This window comes from Coloeus monedula, assembly GCF_965178545.1.
Source record: "Coloeus monedula genome assembly, chromosome: 3".
NCBI lineage: Eukaryota > Metazoa > Chordata > Aves > Passeriformes > Corvidae > Coloeus > Coloeus monedula.
Window position 1 is genome coordinate 89,455,558 of NC_138783.1, and position 25,063 is coordinate 89,480,620.

The following is a 25,063-nucleotide window of genomic DNA, read 5'->3' on the forward strand; positions in this document are numbered from 1 at the left end:
CCTAAGTGTACCAAAGAAAACAAAACCCTCCAGCTTCTCAGATGTTGCTTTTTAAAAGGTCTGTATAATTTATTATGGAATTTGAGCTTTTAGCCATTAAGTTACAACAACAATGCATAACTTGACATTCTTACAACTGTACATACACAATGGAAAAGACACAAGTGCTTAATCCAAACAATGCAACCAAATCAGTTCAAAGTTACAATAAAAGACAGTCAGTTGGGAATAGTTTTTGACAGACTAGCAAATTCAAATAGTTTTCTGTAGGTATATGTTTATAGTAGAAGTAAGTGGCTTCAGAGTTTTGGACTTAAGCTTCAGACTAACAAAATGATGGAAACTTATTCTGCTCTTCTGAATTAAGGATGCGCTCATTTAAAAATGCAGTAACATTACCATGTTTCAGACGGTGAAAAGTAGCTTCAGGTCCAATGGAAGTATAATGGACAGTCTCAGGCAATGCACTCTTCATACAAATACATGCAATTATAAAGGCATTCTACTTTTAAAACTTTCTCAAATCAAGTTTTGCAATACAGCAGGATATCTGAGGAGAGATCAGGACCCATACTGAACAAAACCAAAAGCCTTCAGCTCAATTTGTGCATGTTTAATGAATTCCAATTCTCAAATCTTCACATATCACCTGCGAGAGAAAACAACACAGCCAATGAAGACCAGTCTCAAAGACATGTTAACATTTTTTGCAGGCACTCCAGTTAAAAAAAAAAAAAAATACACATTCCGCTTGAGGAACTGTAATTCACCATGGCCCTATTACAAAATTGCATGTCTTCAACTTACACGAGGGGACAGGACAGTCTTGCTGGACTCTGCACAACTACAACTGGCTGGTTTAAGAGGAACCTTGCAGGATGGGCAGAAAACCTGAATGACCATTCCCAAATCAATAGGTAATTAAAAAACAGCTTTGCACACTTGACAAAGGTGCTGCAATGGTGTTTCTCTGTGCCAGTTACAACATGAACAGGACCAAAATTTCCAACAGGCCAGCTTTGGCAGGAATATACTGGTATGCAGTTTATTAAATCAGCATGGATTAGAGGATTTTCACTGTAGGTAAATTATCCTACAACTCCTCCAGCAGACCTCCAAAATCTACCTCTAATTAGTGGCAACAGGGTACTTGGACTACATTCACATGCAATGTGGCGGGTAAGGGGCAGGGGAAAGAAGTTGCTGCTATCCTATCAAACTTCTCTAGTACATGCCAAGAATCTCCTCCTAGCATTGCTTAGAGCAAAAGAAGAATCCAGTCTAGCAGTCATTAGTAAAAGAAAATCCAGACTTTCTAGTTAAATTGGTACTGCAAGTAATTAAACTATTAACATGCTTTTAGATCTGAAATGTCTGTGGTTCATTTTTGCTTGCTATCAAGTCTGAAAGACAGTTTAGACAATTATTTACTATCAAGTTTTTTCCAGTTTGTCATTTGTAGACTATTATTAATAAACAAAAATTTCTGAACAAAGACAGGGCCTCCAGTTTTTCCTTTAAGACAGCAGTTCATTTTGACATGTTCATAGTTCCTTTGTAAAAAAAAAAAAAATTAAAAATCACTTAGCTTCAAATTTCTCCCTAATAGAGACAGCAGCAGTAGCAAAGCCATACCAATTAACACAACACTAATAAAACTTATTCCATAAAAACCAGCATCCCCTAGTCCTTTTAGGGATTTTTCCTAAGTGAGGCATTCAGTATCACCATTGAGGGGCTTTAGACTTCATGTGGGCTCTGCAATTTAGCTTTTTGTATAATGACACCACATGAATGCCTCTAGTAAGAAACACTCTGCCTGATTACAGCAAAATCTAACAAAGGGACAGAGGTGTCCCTTTGTTTTATGAAAAATGGACAGCTAGGAAAAGAGTTGAGGGCAGGAGGAGGCAGCAGGAACCCACAACACAGCTGCAGCTCCCACACCAGGCAGGACATGGCCGAAGCAGAAGAGGCAGATTACAGCTTCCCCAAATGGAAGGGAAAGGAGTCAGGAGGCGCCTACCCTGTAAAAAGCATTCTTGAAGGGGTGAAATAAACATTCATTAGTTCTGATCTTCATACAAGCTTGTGGTAGGTAAAGTGCTAGAAACTAGCAATACCAGTTTTGATCCAAATTAGTGGGGATCCAGATCAGCAAAGTCCATGCACCTGTATTTACCTACAGCAGCCTACACCCATTTACTCAATGTAATGGATGAGCTGGAACAGCAGGTCATATGCTTCTGGTTTCTAAGCCTCTCGTTACTGTTTTAAGCTAAAAAGACAATCCCTAGATTGTCTTTTTCCTGCCCTGTACTTTTCATCCTACCTCTCTTTTTACTAATGCATGTCAGCTTTTTGACTGAGGTCAGACTAGTGATTCGCTTCAGCTGATTTTTGTCATTGTGCTTCCAAGGAGAGCAAACTGCTTGCTGGAGGCACTGCAATTCGGCCTTTTATTGTCATCACTCCTCAGCAGCACAGCTGGCCTTGCAAGACCTAACTGTATCACAGATCAACTATGTGCAAACCTATTTGACTGAAACAACTGTAACTATTTTTGTGAATGACTGAAACGAAACAGGTGCAGTGCCAGCATGAGAAACAGACCTCAGGAGCCTTCACACTCAGCTATTTTCCTAAGTCAGTACACACCAGATTTTATAACCACACTTTTCAGTTTGCAGGTTCCTTAGCTTTTCTTCCAGCTTTCTGCCAGATCTCAGATTTAATTCTTAAGAAAAGCTTTTGGTTTTATAGGTATTACATAAAAGCTCAAGTACTTACCACAATTCTCCTCTCCAGAATGAATACTGTGCTGTAGGTATCAGCAAGACACAATCCACAGACTGACAACACTTCTCTTGATAACTTCTCTTTTGGTTCCTCCTTGAGCTAGAGTTTAAACCCTCTCAACATTTACTACATCAATGTTCAGTTTTGTGTTAAAGAAGAGGGAGAAGACTTAGTTTTTAATATTGAAGAGATAGTTAAAAAGGCAGTTCTGGAAATGTTGATAAGCTTCTTTTGGAGACATAAGTGTCCCTACACACTGTTTGGTTTCGTCGTGGGTTGTTTTTTTATTTGTTCAGTTTTTAAGATGGTTGGTCAGTCCTATTCCATTCTCATGTGCTTCTTGTAAGATAAAGGCATCACAAAAGCTTGCACCTGCTGGTGACATCAGAACTACAACCTGACAGTTTTCCAGTAAACCTAAAAGTTATACTCCTACAGGGAAGAGGCAGATTTTTTTTTTTAAGTAGGCATTAACAGGAATTTTTTGAAGGAAATTTAGGGTGAAACATCTGCTCTGCAAAGTAGAAGTTCAGATCATATTTCCCCAGCTGAAACCTCTGTCATTTCTGGAACATTCATTTTAAAATTAAAAAAAGTTATTGCTTCTATTGAAGCTCAATATAAGTTAGAAAAAGAATTGCATATTTTCTTAAAAACATTCCAAATATACATATTAAAACCAAAATGCACTCTAAAACAAATGTCTAGTGAAAGACACTGTTTTAAGCAACCTGTAGCAACAGCTTTACAAAAGAAAATTGAGGAATGTAGCATATTATTTATAACATGACAATGCTAAAATCCTAAACAATTCACTTAACACTTTTAAAGTAGTGTTTTAAATACACATATTTCCTTACAAAACAGTTTAGCAATTCCTTATACCACTTACAGTATATAAATACTTGAATAAGAGGTCATAATGGGAGATGCCAGGGTTTACATTTACTCTCAGATGCTTCAGATTTCTTAAGTGTTTTACTATAAGGCACAATACTGCTAATCTAAAAGAAAGGAATAGAAGCTAATGGCAAACCTAGTCAAAACTCCTAATGTGGAATATCCAAGAGAATTCCAGCATCTCTATACAAAGGAAAAGAAAAAGCTAAACAAACCCAAACTTTGTATTTCTTAAGAAACGGTTTCAATTTGTACATAAAGTGGGTTCAGGATGGGAACAGGAGCAAGAAATTACATAAATTCTTATAAATAGACTAATAAATATATTTTAGCCATAATTAGCCCTTTACCTCTGTTCTACTGAGTTTAAGATTGAAAGAGGTAACCAGTGTGCATATACTAAATAAGTCTACATGCTCAGCACGTGAAGACCACCGAGTACAACCTATTACTGCCAAATTCAGTATAAAAAGCTAGCAAGATGGAGAAGGTTTCCTTTTCTCAGCATCCACTCTGAGTAGAACACATTACAAGATTGAATAAGTATTTGTTACATGTAAAGAAAATTGCAACCAGCAATTTTTCCATCACAAGGAAAGGATACACAACATATCCATTAAATATTTGATTCCTTCAAGGTTAATTCTGTTTTCTAAGAATATTCATCTCCAATTACAACAGATCAGAACTTTCAGAACATTTTAATAGTCGTAGCTTCTAAGTGTTCTTCATGTGGACATACTGAATGTAAATAGTGCATCCAAAATATTTAACCATTACACATTCTACATTATTTTCACTGCCTAGTCTTCATCTTTGTTACAGCCCTCTGGAACACAATGACATTGCAACAATGCTTACAGAAAAAGGGTTATTGCATTTTTTTTTTTAGGATGAGACATCCAGAGGAGATTTTATAAAATCCTCCTGTGTACAAAATTCTTAGTTATTAGCCCTTTTGGAACACCAGCTAGAAAAGTTTGAAAGGTAAAATAATTTACACTGTTATTTTTTCTGTTCACTAGACAAAAGTCCATACTAATTAAATAAAAAATAATAGTTCTTCAACAGTCTATTCAAGATATCTTCCATGAAGCAGTTCAGTGGGAATTTCCATTAGATAGATGTTCTCCATGCCTGTTATTACTGGCATCCACATCTAAAAATCAGGAATTAAAAGAAAAATTGTTTGTTGTTTTACCATTTTAATATGCTTTATCTTTTATATTAATCCAGACTCTGGCAAAAAATTTCATGCTTATATATACCTAAGGTTCTCGAGATTCTCTGAGTAATTCTCTTAAGACACTGTTTACATCTTTCTTCCCCCAAGTCCAGTTTTTTCCAGCTCGACAGAGTTCTTTGAAAATCTGCTTGTATTTTTTGAAGAGCAGTAGTAAGTGACACCATTCAGTCTGGTCTGCACTGCAGTACTAGCTGCTCACACTAGTTAGAGAAGGGCTTCTTCTAATGCAGTGTCTAGTGCTAAGGTTTGCCCAGTGAAACACTGACGTACTTACCAAGCAACGCTGTGGTTTCCCCCGCGTCCTCTTTTAAGCTGGTACACTGCAATACTGATTCATTAGTGGAGGAAGCCGACAATTCGCTCACTTCGTTTCTGTCATCATCTTGCAAAGCAATACTCAGACTTCCGACTGAAACGCTGCCACTTATGGATTCAGGTATCGGAACTTCAAGTACGTCTTCAGGGTCCCCCTTCAAAATTAAACATATTTAACTGTCACTTTTGTCTACCATCAGACATCAACATTCCTCCACGTTACCTTTTGTCACCTCACCTTACTGGAAAAAAAGACCATTTTTTTAGCTATTACATGTGCACTCCTGGGAATAGTGTTGATATTGTTCACTTTCAAGGTTATTGTCTAACTGCAAAGAAAGAAAGACAACCAAAGAAAAGCCATTTGTCCAAAGCCACCCAAAAGCCAAGAGCAGCAACAACAGCAGTCCACCCAGTCAGCTTTTTGGAGGGATTATTTCAACACTGTAGCAACAGTATTGCAGGTTAGGAGCAGGCTCCACACATACAAAGTCTCCACTGAGGAAAGGTACTGATCCTTTGAGTTTGAAGAAGCCTTCAAGTCTCATTTTTTTGTCATAGTAGTTGGCCGAGACTTTTTTTTTTTTTTACAAGAGTGAGCAAACATTTACATCAGAACCAAATGCTCTCCTCCTCTATCGCCAGCCTAACTTTAAGTCTGTTCCAAAAACACAAACATGCTGGCTTGTCACTTTGCAGGAATGCAACATCTGCATCACAGGCAAAGGGATTTATTTCACCTATTGTATAGCATGAGCTATACAATTGTGAATTAACTTTCAGAGTGAATCAAAGTCCTATAGATACAGTTCTGTTTCTACAATTAAATAGGCTACCTTCATTAACATAAATATACTGATGTTATTTATACATAAGCAAATATACTGATGTTATTTATACATAAGCAAATATATTGCAGTTTAAGTAGCTATTCTTTTTGCTTCCTAGCAAGTATTATTCCCTTCCTCAAACAACTAGCAAAAGCCCATCTTAAGATTTAAGAAATTCTAGGCTGATTTTTTCTTTAGCATCAAATCAGCATAATTTAAAATGTACTGAATTTTAATGAGCTATAGACATGCTAAAATTGAACACAAGACACATGTGATGCTTATCTTTACGTTTGTGGGTTGGAGGGGGGGGATGAATGCTTTTGGTTTCCAAAACTTAAAACAGTTAAACAAGCACTGAAACTACAAAGTTCAGTAATACTCTATGAAATCAGTCAGACATGCTGAACTGCAGTTCTTTCTCTCATAAAAAATAGCATAATGAAGAACTAGCCCACTGAAGTCTGCTCTTTACAAAAGCCACGTAATAGGACTTGGTGCCTTTTTTCTACTTTCAAGCCTTTAAAAATGTAAAAGCATCTGAAGTATTTGTTGTTCACAACTGAACTGAGCCTTGAGCCTCCCTGCAGAAGGTCTAGTTAATTTCTGTAATAAGGCTGCATATTCTTCTCGGCAGGTATGTCACTCAGACTGCACTGCCCAGAGAAGCTGTCTTGCTCTTTGCACTTTTCTTCACATCGGTAAAAAAATTCAGGCAGTCACTCCACAGACTAGATTGGGCAACCTGGATCAAACTGAAAACTAAGCTACAAAAAAATTCCTGAATGACTGCCCATTATTTGCTTCAGTGGGACTTGAATGATTGATGCACACAGGACATATTTGCCTCATTTAATTATAAAAATGAACTGGGTTTCTCTGTTTAATATAATCCCATTCAATCTTCTTTCCAAAAGTAATTTTGGCCAACAAGCAGAGGAGTTATTACTCCTCCTGCTTGGGCTTAGTATTAATTATCCTCTGCAACAGCACAAATTCAGGGAATATAATTATTCTGAAGGTCCCAGTATTTCAGTTTCTAGCCTGTAATCAAAAGGATAAGTCCATCTGCATATAACACAAGATACATCAACCCCAAGAATTGAATGTGAGCAGAAACCAAGCTGCTAATATAATCATATGAAAGTAGCAATAGCTATTCCACGTGACAAAAAGATTGCAAGTCTTGGGCAAAGTCTGACTTAATACACAGAAGTACCAAAATCTGGTATATATATATATTACATAGCAAGAGTATTGTCCCCTTTGACAAAACAAAACAGTAATTCATAACACTCTTCCATAGATCTGGAAAGTCTCTGCAATGAAGTAAGAGAAAAGGTAGTCAAAATACAGATCTAGTCTATGAAAGGAAAGTCCCTGAAACCAAAAAAACCACCCCTATTTTCTAGAGATCTCTCTAGATCAGTAGGAGATAAGAGAGGTATATTCTTGCCTATAGCATTTTTTATCAACAGTGACTGAGTAACCTACCGCATGTGTCTTCATCTCTCTTTTCTGGTGCTGTCAGAAAGAAATGAGAGCACATCATTTTCTCTACTTAACCAATTTCTGGTGAATGTCTTTAGGAAGGTTTTAAGTACCAGCTCATTTACAAGAATAAATCATGGGGCATATGTGGAAGTACAAAAACATTCTACATAGAAATACTGTAATTTCTTCCTTTGAATCGCAGTTCTCAACATCAAATATATGTTCTAGATTTATTTAATTCAGTTATATTTTTGCAGCCTGGGCAAACTGTCTCACCTCTGCTTCAAATTCCTTAATATCATCAGCTGGAGATAGAAAAAATTGGTTATCAAAGAAGATTCACAAGCTGCTTGATACACTATTTAAGTTCTTACCCATAAAATTCCCTTATTTTTCTGGTTCTCATTCAGTTACTCTTTGCATCTTTGCCCAGCTTCTTGAGTCTCGTCAAAGAACAGCTGTTCTCATTCTGAACAGTTACATGAAGTCTTGCCTCCTAGACTGTACTTCTACTTTGAGATTAAAGTAGTATGCAACATACCCAGTATCCCAGAGCTTTGATAACATCTAGTTTACACATTGGACAAGTCCGGTGATCCAAAAGCCAAGGATCAATGCATGTTCTATGGAAGATGTGCCTAAAGAAAAGAAATGGTCTTTAGAACTTACCATGAAAGCCACATGCCCCTCCTTCAAACAGTGTGTAAGTTAACACATTAAAAATAAACCTTTCCTTTATAATCTTGACAATTAGCTGCAGCTCAATTTACTAGTACAGACATGGTTCTGGAAAGCCTTTGCTTCATGCCAGCTTTCTGCAGTAGGAGATGCTACTAACCACAAAGACAGCACACAGTTACCAGTTCAATAGTGTACAGTCCTAATTTAAGCAAGCTCTACTTCACTCCTACAGTTATCTCAATTGCTCCCTTGCCCCCACACACATATGAAGTGCTATGTGATCTCACAGTGCCCATCAACATTTAACAGGCCATACAAATGGCAGCTTCAGCTCTGCCACCAGGGGTTCAGAAGAATTTATATTCATCCCATTTCTTCAGAAAAACATGCTAAAGAGTAAAGAATAATTATGGCTACTTACTTGCATGGCAGAATTCGGACAGTGTCTTTCAGTTTGTAGTTCTCAATGCACACAGCACAGTTTTCCACATCAACATCTAAACCCTAAATATGACAACATATTTAGGTGTATTACATTCATATTTCATTACAGAACAAGCTTTGTGTAATAGCTAGCTTCAAAGAATGCAAAATATATTAAATGGTATAGTAAATAAAAATATCTACCTCATTTAATTCAAGATTTTGTCAAGAGGTGATTTGATCAAGTTACCAAATACTAAAAGCTGCCAAACCCAGATTTTCTAATTTAAATAGCTATACATGGCACCCTAAGTAATTTGTTATGTCTCACACATTGGCTTTGCTCATGGGAGCACAGGAATGTTTCAGCTGGAAGTAGCTATAAGATGAAAACATTTTAGAAGAGGTCAGCTAAAATCAAAGCGCACAATCTAATTCTGAACAAACGGTCCCAAAGATTTCCAAGAGCAGGAAGAGATTTTTGGTGTTGAATACTGCAAACATCATCCTCACCTGTTTCTTGTTTTCTACCACATCCCAGCAGATATTCCTTCATAGCCAGAAGAGAATGCAAGTATGCAATCTGGGTTTACAACTTTTCTCCAAGTTCACACTAGACAGAACATCATTTCCCCACTTCTATTTTTATCTAAGGCTTAAATATCTTTCCTAACAAGTCTTACTGTCTTCTTGAAGCCATGCTTAGAGTTGCAGCGCAAATATGATGGATAGCTCCAAATACAAGAAAAATAATCCAACATTAACTGGGCTGTATAAAATCTAAGTATTAGAAGAACAGACAGTGGGAAAACTCCTTTCCTTTCATCCCCACAAAATTAGTATGTTTGGTTTACTACTTACTGAAGCACTTCAGTTTCAATACTACAAACATTTAAACTAATGAGTTCTGCAAGCAAACTTTCAAGTTCAAGGCCCGTATTTCCCTCCTTCGCATGCTACCAATTTACACAATTAATGCCTTAAATTCCCAAGTAACTCACAATTAAGACTGTTTTTTTATGAAAGCAAAGTTAAGACAAGTGCTTATTCTATAACAAGTTATTTTTTATTCTGTACAAGAGGCAAAATCCAAGCACATCATATGGAGCACATCCTAAAATGAGCGTCCATTCTACAATAATCCCATAAGCTTCTCAGGAAAAATCTACATGATAGCAAATACACTTTTAATATATGACCTATTTTTAGTTAAATATCTCAGCATCAAGTGGGGATAATGAAAAACTGTACTGTGTAACAACAAAAGAAATACACTTTTTCTAAATGGCTGAAAGGAAATATTTAAAGAAAAAAAGTACATTTACAGAGTAGACAGGACAAATTTCCAGAAAAATTTGTATTAGTTCATGAAAATACCTCTGCATCAGTAAGTTACATAAACTTGCTGCTGGCAGGTTGATTCAAAACACATTAAAAAGATGTGATTTACCACACAGAAAAACTCTATTTTAATAGAGAGATTTTAACCTTATCTCATTCTTCTCTTCTTAATGAACATGGAATTCATAGGAATAACCAGCATACTGTATAACAACGAAGTCCCCCATTTTATTTACTTTAGTCAAAGGTCTATTTATTGGAAGAAACTCCCTGGTATACTGCAAAAATCACACCATACAAATCCTATTTGGAGGATTTTACCAAACATCAATTTTAAAAGTCATTAACATCTTCCATGTGGTTTTTAACATAGGTTTCATCAGGACCCTTCTACATCACTTTATGCTGACATTATGCTCTGATAGTACTTTACACAAGTCTGGGTTCAATTCTGTCTTTCTTGATCTCTGATGTCACCATTGTATGAATTGAAGTATGAATATCCCTCTGTTCACAGCTTGAAATAGATGTGAAACTCCATCAAAAAGTAGTCTAATTGAAAGTAAGAAATACTCATAAAACACCATTTAAGCATGCTGAAAGCATAGGAGGAAAAGGCAAGTAAGTTCAAAGACACTTTTAGGATTTTTTAAGTTTCAAAACCGATTTACTAAATGAAGGATATATTCTCTGTGGCACATGATCTGAGCTAAACAGCTTCTGCTGGACCACAGCTTTTAAACTTTTTACCTATCAGTGTCCTTTCTCACTTTAATTTTATTCCATAGATTTAAAAATTTATTTTAAAATAATCTTGTTTTCCACCTCTGAGCAAATCAGTCCTTAACTAAAAACTCATCAAGTAAGACAAGGGTTGAGGGAAAAAAAATGCCTATGTAGCAGCAGAAATCTAGTCAGAAGCTAATTTTGCATCTAGGATCACCACTCCTGAAAACTCCAACTAAAATATTTTCTTTCAAAATGTTGGCTTTTTCTGCTTCAGTTATTCTAATACAGCTGAGTTTAGGCCGTATGCTGTCAAAGCCAACTTCCTGAAAGCTGCTTTAATTTTTAGATTAGCTTTATTTCATAACATAGAAAGGTGTAGGAACCCAGAGTGCAGAGAATATTGCTCTGCCTGTTTTGAAGGGTTCTACCCCCCTGGACAACAGTTTTTGACCTTTATCCTTGGAGAAAATTGCCTACCCTCTGGGAAGAATTAGAATCTATACTGGTGTGAATTAGGTGATAGAATATTATGTAAGATTGTCACAGGGTGAAAAATTTAGAGGATTTGGGTTTGTTAATATAGTAAATAGATAAAAGCAAAAAACTTCAAAATGGAGGACTGTTGTTCTCCAGACCTTCTTCTTCTTCTACTACTCCACATTCTGCAGTAGAAGGAGTTTGGGATGACTGGATAAAGAATTCTGGAGTTCCTGACTGTGTGACTAGATAATTGGTAGAAAAGTAAAAATAATGTACACTTTTAGTGACCATTGGTTGATTTACCTTTAAAAAGCCTTGAGCTTTCTTGCATTTTGCCTTTTGTATTTTGCTCTGCTTCATGCTATGCTGTCAGCATGTGAATTACTGATAAGATATAATAAACAACCTGAAGACCAAGAAAGTACAGAAGTCCCGTTTGTCTCTCGGACTCCTGGCAAAGACTTTAAAAACTCTCCTCCATCAGGGGAGGCGTAACTATGGCACGGACAGTGTCAGAAATGTACTTAAAAAAATTGATGCTTCAGGTTAAGCCTACACAGCTCCTTAATGTATTGTGTGTTGAAAGATGAAACAAGTGGTTTATTTTTCAAAGTTTTTTATATTTTTAAGGTCTTCTAATCAATAAGAAGATGAATGTTGTTTTAAGAAAACAGGACATTACATCAGCTGTAAGAACTGTGCGGAAGTATTTTGCAATCCACTTGTTGATGTTTTCAAGTGCTGAAAAGATAACAATGTTTCCTCATCTTTACATTCTGTACAATCCCCTATACATTCTGTACAACCAGATATTACTTGCAACAAAGCAGCCTTATTTCATAAGTAGTTAAAATCTGGCTCTTCAATTTTAAATTCTGCCTTTTAAACAAAGCCTAAAATAAGCCTAAAATTGTGGGAATTTTAGTTTCAATTCTTTGAAGACTTTACAACCATTTTTAAAACCTAGAGAAATAATCAGAGCCACACTGAATTACCTTTTCTCCACGTTTCACTGTATGCAGCTGAAGCTGGCTGATGGCTCTCTTGGTTTCTTTCCTATGTCCCTAGGAATAAGATTTTAAGTATTAGTATAGTCACTAGTTTCAGGAATTACATTTCCAAGTTTTTAAATACTTTCCACATGGATTGCTAAGTCTTCTGAATGCATCTGAAAATAGAAGTTGATCTCTGGGCAATGCATTAGTTTATAAAATACTTCCAGCCAGCAGATGTTCAGTAAGTTGTGGGCTCCTAGGGCCCAGCGGCACACGTGCTCTGCAAGCACCCCGCTCGCACGAAGAGCCCAGGCAGTGCAGAGGGGAGCAGAGCACACCGGCAGCCGCAGTCCCGCATCCTGACTGCCGGCATTAAGGGCCTTCCCACACAGGAAAGCTGAAACCCGTGTAGGCTTGAGAGGCAAGCAGAGCTGTAACAACAGCCATACAACCAGCCCTTCCAGTTAGGCAGGCCCATGAGCAAGCACACTGTACGTTTTGCACCAGCCTGGGAGAAGGTGGAATCCTGCCAGGCAGCCTACAGCCGGCCACCAGGTCAAAAGGCTGCTTGTAGCTATTAATATTTCCCCCAGTTAAACACTGTCTCCTACGTTGGACAAAGCTTTGCACTGAAAGGACACATTATGCAAAGGAGATGACAAGAAAGGCTTTACAGACATGATGCACCACACTGGACTTCTATACAGTATAATCATGCTTAGAGGGGAAGTGAGAAAAGAAAGCAGTACTGTAATCCAAGACAAAGTGCTAGCTACTGCAAGAAACTGAGAAACTAAACACTCGCAGCTGACAGATGCTGACCTGTCTAGCAGTAACCCTCACTGAAGAAATACCATAAATAAAATAAAAAACCCCAAACCCAAAAAGGCAGCTTTTCTCTGTAATAATTATGATGACATATATAATTTTACAAATGCATAGTACTGAAAATGGTGATTTTTTAATTTTTTATGGCGTTAAAGATAAGTTGTCTGAAAGGTCTCCCAGAAATGGACAAAACCAGCAGCAGAAGCCTATTCCACCTTCTCAGGGTTTTCTGCACAGTCCTGTTTTCATCTTCAGTAGCACGGAGATCTTCTATAGTTTTACTGCTAAACTGATATTAGAATAAATCTTAAGATACCCATCTTCACTTAGCAGCTACACAGTGGCTTGCTTTAAGGCATAACATATTTAACTCACAAGTTTTAATTTTACTAGAGTCTATAAGCCAAGCAAAACGAGATTTGGGTTAGAAAGTGGCTTTTTGTTTCCAAAAGTCTTTTGAGACTCTTAGTAATACACCTCGAGTAATATCTTCAAAACATTGTCCAACTTTGTATCATTTTTATTTTCAGTGGCCATTTTAGAAGAGAAAGAATTGAGAAAATGCATAATGTTCTAATGCTAGACAGTTTCATTTATTTAAGAAGCATCTGGATGATCAGCACTGGCAAAATCTATTGGTATTTGAATGACAATGACAAAATCTATTAAGAGTTAGTGGCACATGTTTCTGAGAAACATCACATCCACACCCTTAAAACTAAAGTACATGATATGATATGATGCTTCATAAAACATGTGAACTTTCCTCCGTGTGAACTATGTAAAAGGCAGGAAGAAGCAACTTTCTTCACCGAACAACTGTTACAACATAGAAACACATCCCTTTTCCTATAAATACTTCTCAAAAAATTTGTTTTCCCAAAAGTATTCTCTGAAAATAAATTCTAAGGTTTAAAGCTTAGTAAAAAAGAGTCTAGGAAACCAAAACTTCAGGGAGACCACCAATTTAACCAATACAGAAGTCCTGTGTGTTATCCTCAGTTATTGAAAAGAGAAATTAAATATTTTCCTAGAAGAGTCCTGTAAGTTCTAAACAGAGTTCAGACTTCTGAAAGCAAACAAAAATCCCTTCCTTCCTCCCCCAAAGCTAGCATCTGTATCTTCAAGCATAAGGCAGGAGAAGTCCACATGCTAAGCACTGATTGAAACAGTATTTTTTTCTGAACTGAGGATAAAAAAAAGAACCTGCAAATATAAACAAGTGCAACTTTATTTTTCATTTAGCAGAAAACTATGGTAGAGCTGCTGATGATCGTGGAAGAAATCTAACCTATTTGCAGAAGTTGAAAAGCAGAGGTAAGTGCCATTCTAAGGTATTTTCAAAATTCAGATGGACTTACATCCTCAACAACTCCATGTTAGTTGCTCTCTTGCAGGGGTCCAGAGGTCCCTTCCAGCCTAAACTGTTCTGTGATTAAGTACTTTCCTCAGGGGAAAAAAGTAAATCTGGCTCTTTCTTTAAATTCTATCTAAGTACAGAAATGTGAAAAGGGCAAATAAGGAGCAAAATTACTCTTTCCAAACCTTCTCAGTACTCTCACTGTTCTCAGTACCTTGAGCAGCCCAAGAGAGCTGAGTCGCACCACACATGCGCCTTCTAGTCTGCTGTAGTTCAGTAACTCTACAGTGGAGTTGTAGAATTACAAGTGTCAAAAGTAGTTTTCATAAATCTTTAGAACTAAAAATTCTACCCTGAAGAACTTGTGGGTTTCATAAGAAAATAAAAAAATCTCACCATGGTCCCTTTCCATTAAAAAAAGTCTGGTTAGGGAAGCTAATATTTTCAAAATGAAAATTACTGAAGAATGAAAATAACTTTTAATGTCAAAAGGAAGGAAGTTCAGTTAGGTGAGAGATCACATAAGAAGCTGCCCTTACTCTGTTGTTGACAAGTGGCTAAATGTATTTTCCATTACTTCATATGAGCATCTAATAATTATAACTAGTCAAACTTGTGATGCCAATTAGCACAGTGCTTATTAGCCTCACTGACTATTGCTGAACAGCATTCGCAGTTAGCAGAATAGGAAGAAGGCACAGATCCTCAAGAATGTTTCAATAAACAATCAGTTAGGCAACTGATTTGACACAAGAAGGAGGTAAATACTCTTAAGTGCCATTAGCTCCATTTACCTGGTTTCCAAACTGTGATCCCGTATACAGGAAACGTTGTATATAGTAAAATATGAGCCAAGCAAGCGATATAATCATCATGGTGATGAAGGCGATGGCTACAAACACAACTGATTGACCACTAATGTATTCCTGTACATGTCGTGTGCCAACAACAATACTCATTCTTACTGGAATCCCTCTTCGTACTGGTTCCAATATCTCTATTCCTTTTGGATAGCCAACCATTATCACCACTGTATTTCCTGTTCCTGTTGGAGGGAATAAAAAAAGAAAAAAGTCAGTAGTCACAGTAAAAATGTAGGCATTCTTGCTTGATGGTAATTTGGCCTCTTCAGTTAAGATCAGTGAGCAAAGTAATAGGAAAGCCTCCAGTGCTTTTTTTCAGTCATAGCAGAATTGATAGAAAGTTTACTGGCAAAGAATCCTTATCTACTTTCAAAAACTCTCAAACACAAGATAAAGTTCAACAGATGCACCTTTACTGTTCAAGGCCCTATACTCATCATTCTACAGTGAGGTGAGATGCGGATCCATGCAAAAAAGCCAGAAAAGTCATACACATCTCAAAGCAGTTTAAGTTCTAGCTTGCAACTCAGGAACAGTTGGTCTTTTATTTGTCAGTGTGGGAATTTTAGTTGCAGATGGAGATAGTACGTGAATATCACAAAAAGAGACACTTCAATTTAGTTTGAATCTGAATCCACAGCCAAATTACACTGGATTATATACACAAAAGAGAAAAAGATTCAGATATTTAATAATAAATTATTTTAAACATTGAAATACTTAAAAGATTCTTTAATACTAAATATTCAAAATGTAATGAGACTTCCTGACAAGGACTTGTCAAGAAATACTTTGTGACTGTTTTGGGAGCAGTGACCCAAAGGATTTTTCTTAATATATTAGAAGTCTAGAGTACTCAATCCATATGAAAGAAATCTAATTACAAAAAAAATCCGAAACCTTTAGGCAACATACTGCCACCAAAACCAGAAAGACCACCTAGCAAAATCCAAAGACCTCTGTGACTAGTGTTTTACTAATTTTTTTTCTGGAAGAATCTCCAGTATTCTCAGAAATATCTAACCCAAGTGTTACAAAATAAATTACAAACAAATGTACTTGTTAAAAATGTCACATTTTCACTGTTAAATACTATTTCTATTTTAATAGTTCTTACTTTGTGTGTACCAACACTGCTGCTCCCTCAGTAAGTCACGGCTTTATAGTTTACTTTGCTGTCCTACCTCTGAGAAAAGGAGTGAAACTAGTCTTGATTCAGAGAGAAAGGAAGAAAAAGAGAGGGGTTTTCGTAGCTGAAAATCTAAAGCTGTAATGTTACAGCTACCTTTTTTAGATTCACAAGACTACCTATCTGCAACAAGACCTCCCCCAAAGGCTTAAAGCCTTCTGGCTGTATTAGATTCCTTACTGAGAAGCTATGTCAGAAGAAATGGCTTCTTATTTGTAACATTATATCAAATGGGGACTCTCAAAATTCAAAGCTGCATTCTGGCCTCACCCACCTCTGCCTACTAAGACAAAGAGTTATTTGCCTGAACTATTTAAACCAAATTCCTTTAGTTGAGACAATTCTGGCTGTGACAGCTTTTCAATGTGGCCACTCTGCTACAAAGCCAAGGGGAATTTGCAGAAGTTTCACTTGTGTACTTAGAACTCCTTCCTCCATAAGGCACACATAGTTTGCTTTGGATGAAAACCAAAGGGTCCGGGCATTAGCTGAGTAACCCTTCCTTCTCAACTTCACCTTAACACAACCATCCCACCTCTGATCACCTACTCTACAAACCATCACACCTGTGTCTGCCAGATCCAGACCCAGCGAAAGAGCAGATTTTCCTAATAGGGTTACACCAACTTGTGCCTCCCCTCTGGCACCCCACTCTGCTCACCAGCAACACCCACCCCACTTATGTTGCCTTGCTTGGTGGGTGTGTTTGGAGACACAAAGCAGTGAAGCTGAAGACAGACAATAACCAACTAGGCTCCACTAATTAGTTCTGCTCACCTCAAGTCCGAGCATACTATGAATTGGTTAATTAATATTGTTCTTCTCTCTGAACCAGCACAAAAGCACTACCAGAGAGACTCATGAATCTCAGAGAAGAGTGTGAAACACTCTCTGCTCTCTGACCCTGCACAACTCCACAAGGAGTTAGCAAGAAAAAAACATATGAATGTAGGAATTTATTTTACATTGCTAAGAACTGCCATCCCCATACCTAAACCAGGAAATTAAGTCCTGTGTCCGTAATCAATTGTAAGAATTACAAATAACAGGAGGGGTGCCTAAGCATGGCCAGGGAATGGTACAAATGTGTAGGAAAGATTTATGTAGTTCCATCCAAGCTTAAGGAAGAAAATGGAGTTTCAAGATTAGACGCGGCCTGCATTCTTCAATCAGTAAGTTTCCACCTCAGTCCTGAAATCTTGAGTCAGTTTAATCCTGCTATCTGATTGTCTGCACTATTTCCAATGATGAAGTATTTAAAAACCCCCACAACAATAAGTATTGTCTTTCTCTGCTTTGTCACCAGAATGCCCAACTATCTGACAGTTATTTCCTTGAAATGAAAGTCAGGCTACTTTTGCACAATGGCTGCTAGACAGTGCGACACCTTTCACTTTAGAATAAACATAAGCATACTATACATTTTAAAATAAATACCCATTAAAAGCATTTTAACAGTTTTAAAGCCTTGGTGATGAACTTGCCACTAAAAATACACGAAACTAAACACAGGGGCCTCATTGAAGGTCATGAGACAGAAGGGGGAGAAGAGAAGAATAATTGCAATCCATGATTACAAAAGGAACAAGAGCACTCTCAGAGAAGCAGTTGCCCTGAGCAGCCTGTAAGACTAAGGGTTTTAACTCATTCTTTGCTAATTTTAGCCTTCTGTTCTGAAACTCATTATTCAAAGACTGAAATGATGTTGAGTCATTCCATCAGCTTCTTCAACTGCCATACAACTCAGACACCTCAAATCACATTCATAAAGAAAACTCCAAGTGTCACATATATGCATCTACTGAAAGCATGTTCTATTGGCTTTGCCTTTCTATAACCTTCTGATTTTACAATAAATAATCACATTTTTACTCTGCTAGAGTAAACTTGATTTTTTTTTCTAGGTTTGATTGATGCCTCAGTGAAATTTGGTCCATTTAAAATTTGGTCTGCATTTTTTAACATTATCATGGCTGGCAGATGCTTAGGATACTTGCAAAAAAGGGCAAATTTGGAACTCTGAAGATGAAGGTATGTTTCCTGCCAGTGCAGTCAGTTTTACTGCTACCACTCCCAGTATTTTCTTACAAAAGGAAACCAGCATTCTCCTGATGAGGAAAAAGTAGGACAGGTACAGATCTTGATTCCAGGCACCCCAAACTACAACATTTATTCCCATTCATGCTTAGAGATGAAGAAGATAATTTTCTGTCATCTGGAAACTGATCGCAGACACACTCTAGTTTTTGTCCTTCTGAGAAATCTCAGAAAGCTCCCAGAGTTCAACCATCTTAGTAAAAATGTTTAAGGTCAGTCCACTGGCTTATTTAAACATAGGCACCCTACTAATATTGCCACAACTAACACCAAATATTCTTTTTAGCTCCTGGTCCAAACAAATGGCTGTTACCAGTACGCTAACAATCCCATAACAAGCTTTGTCTCGACCATCTACCCCAACCTCATCTCACCTAATCCCTGGTGCATGTTGTATTTTCACCTGCCTCAAGGAGGATGTATAACCACTGGTACACATACTCTTCCCACCTGAGTTCCAAAACACATGCACTCTTATCTATAAAACAGATATAAGCAGTTACTCCTACTTCTTCAGAACAATATTACCAGTTCAACATCATACAGTCATGTCTTATTTAAGCAAGCCACTGTCCTTTCAGCAGTTACAGTACCAGAAACCAGCAGTAATACAGAAATTAAGCACCATTTGAGAATCCTGAGTAGTGCTGCAAGCAATGCAGCAAAGAGCTGAACTATGTGCCAAAATAACTCTAACTCTGCTGCTTTGGAGATAGCAAGAACTTACAGAATCATGAGCACAAAGTAATTTGCATCTGTTTTGCTCAATACAGATGCATTAAAAAAACATGACAATGGAGGAAAGAACTAGTTTGATGTATTTTGGCAAATCAAAGACCATAATTTTCATTATGTAGCCAAAGTCATACACTCAAATTAAGTCCCAACCCTCCCTTAAATCAACTAACCATGAATTAAAGCTCTACTCCAGACTTACCTCAAACTATTACAGCCAGCACCTCCCATCCCTGCGTGTCAAGCACAACCGCATTTCATTCCATAGTCCACAATAAAGTAACACATGTTCTGATCAGGAGCACCAAATCCTAGCTTGAGGGGGGCATACAGCATGAAGTGTAACAGGAAAACTATAGAAGCAGAAGACCCTGTTTTCTTTCCATTGCAATATACCTCTGCCTCCCCCTAACTTCTAAACCAGAACTGAACCTCTTGACTCTCCTTAGTCTGATCTCCACAATACTCCACACTTTGCCTCTCCAGATTCCTCTCCAACCCACTCCCAGCTAATATTTACGTGCAGTACCTACTTCAGTTCTGGAAAGCAATTTGAATCTTCTGTATTGTATTAAGTTCACCACCATCACCAAAAATGAACAGAGTTAAGACTGCCTGTGAAGTCTGTAAAACTGAAGTCTGAATTTACATCATTCAGATTCAGCTAATGAAGTACAACTCCTCGAGGCATTTGGGTAAAACTAGTTTTCCAGTGGAAAAATCTCAGCCACACGTGAAGTTATGTCACTATTACTTTCCTCGAGGAGGGAAGTCATCCAGCATTTTGAACAATGTAATTTGGACAGAGAGCAAAGTCTTGAATCAGTAGAGTCACATCTGAAGAGCCTCCTTTTCGAAGAAAGGACAGGATTTCAAGGCTAGACATTCAAATTCTTGACTCTCTTGTTCCAAAACTTTAGTTAAAATCCCTACTCACTGCACTCATGAAGCTTACAAGGTGAAAAATACTGATTATTTGGAACACTTGTCCTTTATCTAATGCTTTGACACCAGCTGTAACAAATAATTTCTTCACCTAATCAAGAACCTCTCCTTTTACTCAAGCTGAATTATGCCTAAAAACACCAAAAGACCACCAATAAAAAGAGCATACATGTGTCACACAAATCCCAGAAAACTCAAAGGTCAGGTTTTCCAGGAAGAGAATGAAAAGATGACACAGAGACCACAAAAGCTGTCTATCACCTTCACATAATTTGGGCTGCATCTCTACCAGTCATAACCATTGTTCCATCTCACATCATTTTCAGTGCCACTAATTGCAAACACATTAAGCAGATTTTACTTATGCATGTAACTCCACTCCTTGGTTACTGCACTGCAGATTTCCCAGAGTATTTATCCTCAGCATTCCTCACAGAAGCAAAGCTTGCTTCCTCATGTGCCAATTCACAAATCCCTTCACAGAAATGAAAATGTAGGTCCTGTAAAATGCAGCCTTACCCTCCACATTCTTCCCTGCCAGTCTTCCACAGACCTTTCTATCATCTCCCTTCAAAAAGCCTAAGATTTAAAACACTAACAGTAACTCTCCCCTTTATTCCCAAAGTGCACTGAAAGTGTTTGAACATTTACATGTCTGAAAGTGTCAACCATGAAACAAACATTTATGACTACATCAGAGCTCCATCGCAATTATATTGCAATATATTATTATATTCCCATTCAAACAATCGTAAGGTCAAACCTGCATTTATGAAGTCAGTATAAATACAAATATATTATTGTATATATGAACTATACTAAATCACACTCTTTACATAGGTGGAACTTTCATCAGCAACATTCAGCCAGCTCAAGAAAAAAAAACCCCATGAGCAGTCAGAGAGCACTTCTCTTTACACCACTGGCAGATGTAACTATACTAGTGAAGTCCAAAACTGAGTATTAAGCCCAAGAAGGTCTTCTGTAGCACAAAGATAATAGCAGAAAAAATTTTTTAAAAATTATAAAATAAGCAAGATGAGAAAAGGAGAAAAAGATTCAACAAAAGAACAAATAATACTTATGAAAGGTTACAATGGGGAATGGAAGAAAGAATGTGGGAAAAAAATTGTGCTGATTGCCCAATACAGAGTAAAAACAAGAAAAAGAAGCTGTTTAAGATGAAAGCAGTATTACACAATGAAGTACCTTAATCACCATCCAGGATCAAAACCAAAGGTTCATTTTATCTAGCACCTCACCTCCACTTTCACAGTGAATTAATAATACAAGATGGGCCAGGCTGATCTCAAGCAAGCAGCAGGCTATGAACAGTAATCATGATTCCAATCCCCTAACTGGTGCCACTGGGTATTCCAAGAGGAGAGACATGTTTTCCAATTGATAAATCACATGTGTGATAGAGCAACAGCTCCCTAGCTGAGATTTTCAGCTCACTATACTAAGAAAATAAGTTTGTTTCCTTTAGAAACACATTATGGTTTTACTTCTACCAAGTCCCTGGTCCTTCCCTTCCTCACAACCAGGAATGAGAGCCCAGGCACTAATAAACTCATTGTAGCAAAACCATGTGAAGCGCACATTTACAGAATGTTTTACTTAAGTTTGCCTTGTCTTCACATCCTCGTTTGAAGACCTTCCAGTTTCTCAAAAATCTACAAAAGCAAACAGATTTTACTGCCAAGTTTTGAGGCTTTCCCCCCCTCTTTAAGCATTTAATGTCGTCATAACCATAAAAATTCAGCGAGTCTTTCGTGTCATAGCCCAAGAGGGGACTGTGGTGACAGAACATCTGGACTGCTATCTCGGCAAAAATCACAGAACCCTTCTGCAGGCTACATAGCAGCAGCAGCACATTGAGACAAGCCAACATCCTTCTCCAGGGTTCAGTTTTTCTGCCGCATTTGCGAGCGTTTAAGGATTACCTGATGCTTACACCTCTCTCTCTCTCTTAACAGACCTGCGCAGGAGAGGACGATGAAGCTATAACAAAGCCTGTACCAAAAGCTACCTTCAAATAGCTACGGCTGTACCTTCAAAAGCACCTGAAGGCATCTTCGGGATACCTGGTGCGTTTACACACGGCCTGCAGAAAGCGGCCTACCTGTGACCGCTGTAGCCATTCTGCCGGAGGGTACCAGGCAAAAAGGTATCCCTAAAGGAAATCCAAGCCTCCCACCCCAGTCTGTCACACGGCTGCCGGTCCCGATGGCTGTGCCGCATTTCCTCCCTGACGCCCGGACCGTAACTTGGGAGACAGAAGACGGTCCCGGCTTTTCCCTATGGTGGCTTACAGGAAGAGAAAACAAAATCACGGCTCTCTGTACCATTTTTACAGGGATTTCTGCCTCCCCACATACCCATTCCTCACCGCGCACACCCGCATCACCGATGCGGGCCGGCGTTAGACAAAGCGATCCCCCCGAAAGCATCCCCCCGACCCCTCGGCGAGCGCGGAGAGCTCACCCAGGTGGGACATAGAGACGGTGCTGTTGCCGAAGCGGGCCTCGTTGTAGATGACCACAGCGGCCGCCCGCTTCCGCGCCGCGTTGGTGACCTTGTCCTTGAAAGTGCAGCCACCGCGGGCCACCAGGGCGATCCAGGTCGGTGGGTCGCCCTCGGGGGTCCCGCGGCCACCGGGAGGCAGAGGCACGTCGTAGTCGGTGTCGGCGGCACAGCCCTCCATGTGGCGGGGCGAGGCGCCACGAGGAATGCCCACATGGCCCTGAGCGCTCTCCTTGGGCGAGCTGTCCCCGTAGCGGCCGCTCTCCGTGTTGCCGCGCACCGTGCGGTTGCTGAGCGGCTCCACGTAGGCCGTGCTCACCCACGCCGTGTACCACTCCAGCGCCCGGGCGCCCGCGCACGGCGGCGGCGGCGCCCCCAGCGCCACCAGCGCCGCCGCCACCAGCGCCAGCCGGGCGCGACGCACCATGGCCCGGCCGCCCCCGCCGCGGACAGGAGAAGCGTGCGCAGATCCCTCCTCGGTCGCCGGCGCGGTCTGCCCCGCGGCCGCCCCGCGCCGCGCAGGTACCCGCGGTGCCGCCGGGGCGGAGCCCGCCGCCGCGGCTGATGGCGAGCAGGGGGCAGGACCAGGCCGCCCCGCCCCGCGGCATGCCGGGAGAGGGGGGGCCGGGACAGGAGGTGGGCGGGCCGAGCGACTCGCGGCGCGGGGCTTGGGGTGGTATCGGCGCGTGTGCGCTGCGGTAGCTACCGGGTGGCAAATGAATTAGGTTGGAAAAGACCTCTGAGATCATCACATCCAACCTGTGATCGAACACCGCCATGTCAGCTAGACCATGGCAGTCAGTGCCACGTCTGATCTTTCCTTAAACACCCCTAGGCACGGTGACTCCACCCCCTCCCTGGGCAGCTCATTTCAATGTCTTACCACCCTTTTTGTGAAGAAAGTCCTCCTAATATCCAACCTAAACCCACCCTGGCGCAGCTTGAGGCTGTGTCTTCCTGTCCTTTCGCTGGTTGCCTGGGAGAAGAGGCCGAGCCCCACCTGGCTGCAGGCTCCTTTCAGGTGGTTGTAGAGAGTGGTAAGGTCTCCCCCGAGCCTCCTTTTCTCCAGGCTAAACAACCCCAGCTCCCTTTGCTGCTTCTCACGGGACTTGTGCTCCACACTTTTCACCAGCTCCATTGCCCTTCTCTGGACCCATTCCAGCACCTCAATATCCTTGAATTGAGGGGCCCAGAACTGGGCACAGCACTCGAGGTGTGGCCTCACCAGTGCCACAAGGGGAGAATTACTTCCCTAGTCCTGCGGGCCACTCTATATCTAATACAGGCCAGGATGCCATTGCCCCCGGTCTGTCGGCGCTCTTTAAGGAGCACAGCTCAGCTCCGGTTCCCTGCACACAGCTGGTGCCCACGGGGATCAACGTGAAGCGCCTCCTGCAGGAAGTGTCCATTGCCCCTGCCTGGCACTCGCCCTCCCCTGCCAACGCGCCCTCGGGCGCTGCTCGGCCTTGGACCCTGCCACGGCGGGCCGGCCCAAGTGCTGTCCACCAGCCCAGCAGCGACACACGCGCCAAGTTAAATGAGTCACTGCCGCACCCTCCGGGGCACACCTCGCCCTCGTTCGAAGGTGAAGCATGGCTTCCTGAGGAGTGGAGGGAGACTGGAGCACCAGAAGCAAGGACACCAGAGAACAAGAGGTGGCCAGAAGGCAGCAAGGAATAGAACGGTGCACAGACATGCAGAGGAAAGGGAATGGAGCTACGCACGTTCAGATACACACGGTGCCTGTGCTGTTGTGCTGAGGGGAGCTCATGCCAGAAGGATGAAAAATGGTGACAGGGTCTGTACTGTGTCTGGAGGAAAAAGTATATAAGTACAAGATTAAGGTCCTGAATAGACATGATCATTCTATAGACTTGTTTTCCATTAAATAGAAGTATTTGACATACACTTTTTTTTAAGTAAACACAGAATCTTCCCTGTTTTCTTGTAGCACACATCTGTACCTTTTCCCAGCTTTTAAAATGAATCACTTGTTTTCACCAGCTAGCAGCCTTTTTTGAATGGTTGTTTTCCTTCAGAAGACGATAGTTGTGTGTTCCTGCACTGTTACCTGTGTTGTCAAACAATATTGTAAAACTTTGTTGATGTCCTTCCTAATCGTGATTATATGTTGTGGCTGCTGACACAGCCACATAGAGCCTGGAATAGTTTGTGCAAAATATATAATTGGAAAAAGCCATGAGCTTGATGAACTGCCGTACTCTGTGTCAGCACCAAGGCCAATATGTTCCCATTTCTGTTCCAGTGTTTCAACAAACAAACAAAC

At 39.8% G+C, this 25,063-nt stretch overlaps 1 protein-coding gene across 3 annotated transcripts; it reads right to left on the reverse strand.

The window, feature by feature from the left end:
- Window positions 1-72: 72 nt before the first annotated feature.
- RNF149 (ring finger protein 149) lies at window positions 73-23,278 on the reverse strand. Of its 3 annotated transcripts, XM_082279303.1 has the most exons (9): window positions 22,738-23,278; window positions 15,216-15,466; window positions 12,234-12,302; window positions 8,687-8,769; window positions 8,126-8,222; window positions 7,585-7,614; window positions 5,220-5,415; window positions 2,791-4,858; window positions 73-649 (listed from the first exon to the last, which is right to left on the reverse strand). In XM_082279303.1, the coding sequence occupies exons 1-8, from the start codon at window positions 23,201-23,203 to the stop codon at window positions 4,800-4,802; spliced, it is 1,251 nt and encodes a 416-aa protein (XP_082135429.1). In that variant the 5' UTR covers window positions 23,204-23,278; the 3' UTR covers window positions 73-649; window positions 2,791-4,799. The 3 variants fall into 3 exon arrangements, with proteins under 3 accessions (XP_082135429.1, XP_082135430.1, XP_082135431.1); XM_082279304.1 differs by lacking the exon at window positions 7,585-7,614; XM_082279305.1 differs by lacking the exon at window positions 2,791-4,858.
- Between the last annotated feature and the right edge of the window lie 1,785 nt (window positions 23,279-25,063).

Excerpts from the sequence above, each read along its gene's own strand:
- RNF149 (XM_082279303.1), bottom strand. The coding sequence starts at position 23,203 with ATGGTGCGTCGCGCCCGGCTGGCGCTGGTGGCGGCGGCGCTGGTGGCG. Across the intron at positions 7,615-8,125 it reads TCAAAGCTCTGGGATACTGG|CACCAGAAAAGAGAGATGAA; the intron begins GTATGTTGCATA and ends TCTTTCTGACAG. Across the intron at positions 5,416-7,584 it reads GAGAGATGAAGACACATGCG|GGGGACCCTGAAGACGTACT; the intron begins GTAGGTTACTCA and ends TTAATTTTGAAG.